Below are 6,000 nucleotides of genomic sequence, written 5' to 3'. Positions count from 1 at the left end.
CTGAGGACTGGTCCTTACACATACATGTACAACACTGTATTTACTGGCGACCATGACTGGATTTATCATGTGAGGGACATTCTCTATCACCACAGTTTTGGACAAATATGGTCAAAACCTGAGGTTTATAAAGCAGAATACATTGCCAACCAACTGCGCATCCGGCAACAAGATATATCCATACAGGAGTGGTTTAGTTCTATTGAAAACGATTCAAAACTAGTACTGTCTGTAACGTAGCAAATCAAAAGAATATTATGAACAAAAAACATACCTTTATGATATAATAACATTAAAATTTGCAAAGCAATAACTAATTAAGAATCAGTAGCCATAAATTGAATATAGAAACAGGCAGATACTATACAATGTAGCCCCTGACCAAAGGTTCTGTCCATTCTGCCCAAAGTCCAAAGAAGATGAATTTTACTTTATAATGGAATGTTTCTAAATACACTTTTTTTATGTAATGAATTATTCACATTGCTCAAATAAAGTACAACAGATTTCAAGAGACTCGATGCTACAAACAGATTTGTATATATCTTTAGATGTCACAACCCACATAATGAAAAAAATTGGCAAAACAAGGACTGCTTTGATATTAGAAGGAACATCGATACTTATGATTAGCCCACTCCATTCCAATACTACAACAAATGCAAAGAATAATGTTAGTCCTTATTGTTACATAACTTAGGATGCTAAGCTTTATTTGATACCGGTACCTCTACTTTGTGGGATCGCGTGGCACAGCAGCAGTGTTTTTGGCTCGGGACTGAGAGGTTTCCAGTTTGAATCCTGCAGTGCCACCGATCTTGTGCCCATGGGAAAGGCACTTTACGCGGCTTTCCTCACTTTACTCAGATGAAAATGAGTACCTAACTTCGGCTACGGCTGTCCCTCAGAACGTTAAATGAAGGTCCTGTGTTTAAGGAGAGCAACACCCCGCGCACTTGAACCCACCAAACGTGCGGTGTGCGATGGTGCAAATCCTGCTGTCTGGAGTTGGTGATTCACTGCAAATCACCAGGATGGAGGCCTGGCGAACCTCTGCCTCGTATCAGCTACACAGTGATTTACTGTCATTCACCTGAACGGGACAACTGGCACATCCCCATCTTGTAATTAGCCATACGAAATGGTATGTCACTCCGTAAGGGGCGGTATAACCCCGTTGTGTGTAAGCACGTCGACCGATGATGATGACCTATATTTTGTACTTGGTGTAATACTTGTTGCCATGCATTTTACCGTGTACAATTGTCGTGCTTAGTTCTTCTACGGCCAATGTGACATCTTTGTCCGCACAGGCTGCTCAGAGATTCCAAGATTGAAAACGAATAAGAAAATATAACAATTAATTGTCACCTGTGTCTTGCAATTTCATAGTCTTTGTACATTGTTCGCAGGCAGGAGATAATGACCAACTAGGCTGAATGATGACAAGGTTATAGTTCATTTACTTATTTGCAGAGACGTCATACAACAAACATACGTCAGGCCCGCTACAGAGTAAAGCGGAATTCCTGTGATCTCGTATTAAGGCACGGTCACATATAGCTCGTGCGATCGCTGTACGATCGCTAACTAAAGGCATTTGGCCGGACAAAAATGTACGTACATGTATCAACTTTCTTGGTACACAAAATGCTGTTTTTGATCCATGTCAGTGGTTAGTTCTGGCACAACCTGCTTGAAAATCCCATGGCATCAAAATCATACAACAATCGCAGGACATATGTGACTGCGCCCTTACGGATACTTACCTAATAGCAATTACCTATTCTACGACGTGCGTGCGTGTGTGGAACACAGTTTCAGCACCAGAACTTGTTGATACAGACCTGTGTCACACATTTTGCACATAAGAATATGAATCAGGACACGTTTTCCTGTACTTTCTTTAAGTTCAAACAATACTAGGTATACCTTTTCCCAATTATAACCACACATCTGCATCCCTCCATACATCAATTTATGACTATTATCATCAGTAGCATTCTGCTAAGTAATCACTGAAGTCACAACAATATGATGTAAACCTTGACATGCAGTGGTTCTGATATAGACCCGAGTCTGTAACCCAGGTAAAACGTGCCTGCTACCTTCAGTGTTATTGATAATGACTCAACTTCCCATTCTTAACATATATTCTGATAATATAGTGTTTTTTAAAAAGAAAAACCCAGGATTTTATCAGGGCATTCAAAAAAATCCCGGGTTTTTAAAAGAAAAACCCGGGATTTTATTTGGGCACCCCATAAAAATCCCGGGTTTTTTCAAAGAAAAACCCGGGATTTTTTTAAAAATCCTGGGACAAAAAAAAAATCCCGGGATAAATCCCGGGATTTTTCTATATTCAATGAAGCATGAAGACTCCCACTGGGGGGTATAATGATCCGTTGGGTAACAAGGAACATTTTCACAAAATATCTGATATATAGGTGTAGTTTGTGAAAGGCTACAAGCATTAGTCCCAAGTGCTCTGCTCAGTCCCATTTTAATCTGCTCGATGTTAGTTACTTTACATATAATTTATACAGCACTACAAAAAATCCACTAGTAGTAGTACATGTAGGTGCAGCTACTGTCAAAATGAGGTGCACAGCTACAAAAGTGCATGTGCCTTGCATAATTTGAGCCCTGCAAACCATGCATAATGTTATTAATTAATATTCTGTTGTTGTTTTTTTTTCCTGTTTGCAAAATAGTGAAATGTCTAATGACAGCAGCAGCATAAAAGTACTAGACATGGTTTATGACAATGATTCAAGTTCATTTTAAACAACAACCTGCAGCTTTTTATGATTCTTATATATATAATATATATTGTACAAAATATAATCTGAAATGCTTTACAAGATTTCCCCATGCTAACCTCAGTCTATTACATGCATTAGGATGCTCATTGTCTCATACTAATCTACACACATTTGTGACGTTACTTTCAAATTCAATTAGACAACTTTTCTAGTGACAATTTTGGTCATAATAGCACTGACTGCTCTATGTTTTGATAATTTAAATCATCTTCCTTGCAAGCATTGTGATATTCACAGACATCTTTAATTTCTGTTTCTGCTTATGATGGCCAAATGACATGTATAACGTTATGTTTTCTGATATAAAGAGTATAAGTAATGGCAATAATGATGATAATTATATCACATCTCAAAAGAAGCTCTTTTATAATATATCATATGACAGAGTGACAATTTTAAAGGTACACACACATACAGTACGTAGTGAATCTACATGTAAGTCCTGTAGTGCTTTAGTTGTAATTTCACAATGTTCATGTCTTGCCTGCTTTTGTCTTTCATTCTTTTATTGTTTTATGTACCAGATTTGCTATATTGAACTGTGTGATCACTTGCGAGGCTGTGCCATGACTTACACCCTTCTGGCTCGCTCTGTTAGCCAACTGGAGACTGGTGGAAACACAGGCAGCCTGTTCCTGTCAGTCTGCTGGGCCATGTTGTAGTGGTGCAGGATTCTGTCCCTGTGGACAGATAGGTCCTGTTGGCCGTACAGGGTAACTAGGAAGTAATGAGCCCGGGGAACCCCATCATGGTCTGTAGGAGCTGTGTGGATGTAGTGGTGAAACTGCCTGATGGCCTGTGGGACAGACACATCCATGGAACACTCTGCTGTGAGGAACAGGGCATGCAGGTGGCCAGATTTGTGCATAAGGGCACTGGCAAAGGCAGACAGGGCTGGGGCTGGTTGTCTGGTGGTTACCTGTATTGTATACCCTAAAGCACAGTACATGTAAGCCAGAAGTTTGTACATGGGGTCTGTTTCTCCATGCTGTAGAACAATGTCGATCACATGGTCTATGGCCTGCTGTCGGCTGTGTCCATTGGGAAGCTGCAGTGCCTGTATGAGCAGACAGGGGGTGCTGTCAGGGTCAGCCTGGAGCTGTGTGGAAGTTAGTTGGTTGAACTTAGCTCTGTCCAGGTGCAGCCAGGACTGGTCATACAGGATTGTATCAACACCATCAGGGCTCACATACTCCGCCAGCATGATCCCCTCCAGCAAGTGCTCCACCCCCTCCTGGTACCCCCCTGTGGTTACCATGGCAGCCCCCTTTTCCAGACAGCTGTATGCCTTTAGCTCTGTCTGTGCAGTTGGTGAGTCCTTGTGCTGCAGTAGCTTGGCTCTCAGCCCCTTCAGTGGGCCCTCCTGTAGCTCAGCCTGCTGTGCAGCAGGTGTGACCTGTGCTGGAGGCTGCTGGGGAAGTCTGGCCTGTGATGGTCCAGCCTCCTCCTCCTCCTCTACATCCTCCCATGATGCAACAGTAGAGACACCTGCTACAGAGGAGACGTCCTCAGGTATCCCAGAATCCCCTGCTGTTGTGCTAAGGAGGCTGACCTAGAGTGATGACAAATAAAACAAAAGCTATACAATATTCAAAACATTTGCAGCAACTCGTGTACACACGACCAGGATATAGATAAAGCATTTCAGTTTAGTCATCAACTATCATGGGATTTTTATGTTCAAACTATGTCTACCCAATCCATTACTTACGGTCCTGTCATAGTTTGATAAATTTTTTCTAATCAGAAACTTCTGCATCCTTCTTTGAACTGTATATGCCTCCTCAAATGCATGATATTATCATATATCTTGATACAAAATTAATGTTTATGTTTTTATATATTTTGTAGGGAAAATAGGTGACAAAAATCAACACTTTGTCAGGACTATAACCTGTTTTTCTATAAGTTTATTCTAAGATATCAAATGCAACATTGTACAGATTTGTTTATCAAAATCCATTTTCCTTAAAAAAGAATTTCAGATTGAACATGAATCAACATTAGAAACCAAACTGGTCCCAGGATATTTGTACCTTTTCTGGAAGTTCTGCCAGCCAGCCCAGAACTCTCTCCTCTCCCATCATCCCCATCAGTCCTGGTCCCCCCTCCGGCAGGTTTGGTAGCTCCCACTTCTCTACACTTATGTCAATGGATTCCTTATATCCGACCCTCTCCAGTTCACCTTGGAGACAGGCTTTAAGGAAGGGTCCGTTTAGGATGGAGGTGAAGTATTGGTAGCCCAGCTGGGAGTAGAAGATGACAGGAACCAGGAGGGAGCCTTCTCGCACCCCCTCCCCCACCTGTGGGTCGGCTGGCTGGTCGGGGTTGTCGGGGTCCCTCCTCTCAACAGCCCGACGGACAGCCAGCATGGTCAGGGCCTTGTTGGCCAGGTAGAATGCGCCAATCCCACTGATGACGATTCCACCAATACCAATGGCTGTAGCCACCCATGGGTTGTTGATGCGTAAGCAGACCCGTCCCCACTCTTTTGCACCCTCTTTTGCTGCTTCCTTTCCCCACTCTGACAAAAGTTCTACTGCAGGTTGGGCTGCAGCCTGTCCTGCTTGTCCAGCTTGTTCAGCCATTCTAGGATGATTTCTGGAGTTGCTCAATAACTAGGAACCGACTTGTCTCGCTCTAAAGATACTTGTGAATGTCCCAGGTCCGAGTATGCAGTCAAAAAGATGGCGGTTAGGTGCACAATGGAACTAATATTCCGTTACAGGTAACCTTGGGGAGGTCAACAGGCCATTCCCACTGGCTACAGAGGGGGGGGGGGGAACAAATGAGTCTACCACTCACACCTTGATATTGTGAGGCACATGGTGTTTCACAGTGTCCTGTGTAAAAACATCCAAGGGCCATGATGCTTGCTTTTGATATAATGTATAGCGTGCTAATTTTTCTTGAGTTTGTTTTCTTGCATCACGAGGCAGTATACCTTTAAGAATGGTTAACCGTTTACAAAATTCATCAAGATACAGTGTACATGTGTAACTTAAGATTCTTCCATGAGCAAGGTACAGCCAAAAAAGGGTCAGCAGGTGGGCCTATGGAGAGATGTTCACAATGTACAGGTTTGACTGTATCAGAACTTAAAGCACTTGCGATACCGTGTGTCTGACTACTCCAAGCTTCTCTAACACCCATAGAATGCTCAAGGTCACATGGC

The 6,000-nt window shown here is 42.4% G+C and overlaps 1 protein-coding gene across 1 annotated transcript; it reads right to left on the bottom strand.

Moving 5' to 3' along the window:
- Positions 1-2,528: 2,528 nt before the first annotated feature.
- LOC118423868 lies at positions 2,529-5,545 on the bottom strand. Its single transcript, XM_035832161.1, has 2 exons — positions 4,862-5,545; positions 2,529-4,377 (listed from the first exon to the last, which is right to left on the bottom strand). The coding sequence occupies exons 1-2, from the start codon at positions 5,411-5,413 to the stop codon at positions 3,397-3,399; spliced, it is 1,533 nt and encodes a 510-aa protein (XP_035688054.1). The 5' UTR covers positions 5,414-5,545; the 3' UTR covers positions 2,529-3,396.
- Between the last annotated feature and the right edge of the window lie 455 nt (positions 5,546-6,000).

The sequence above is a fragment of the Branchiostoma floridae genome, chromosome 10 (genome assembly GCF_000003815.2).
Source record: "Branchiostoma floridae strain S238N-H82 chromosome 10, Bfl_VNyyK, whole genome shotgun sequence".
Taxonomy (NCBI): domain Eukaryota; kingdom Metazoa; phylum Chordata; class Leptocardii; order Amphioxiformes; family Branchiostomatidae; genus Branchiostoma; species Branchiostoma floridae.
The sequence above is the reverse complement of the archived record's forward strand: the minus strand, read 5'-3'. Positions and strand labels throughout refer to the sequence as shown.

Coding starts and splice junctions, on each gene's coding strand:
- LOC118423868 (XM_035832161.1), bottom strand. CDS start 5,413: ATGGCTGAACAAGCTGGACAAGCAGGACAGGCTGCAGCCCAACCTGCA. Junction 4,378..4,861: donor TGGCAGAACTTCCAGAAAAG/GTACAAATATCC, acceptor TCATCACTCTAG/GTCAGCCTCCTTAGCACAAC.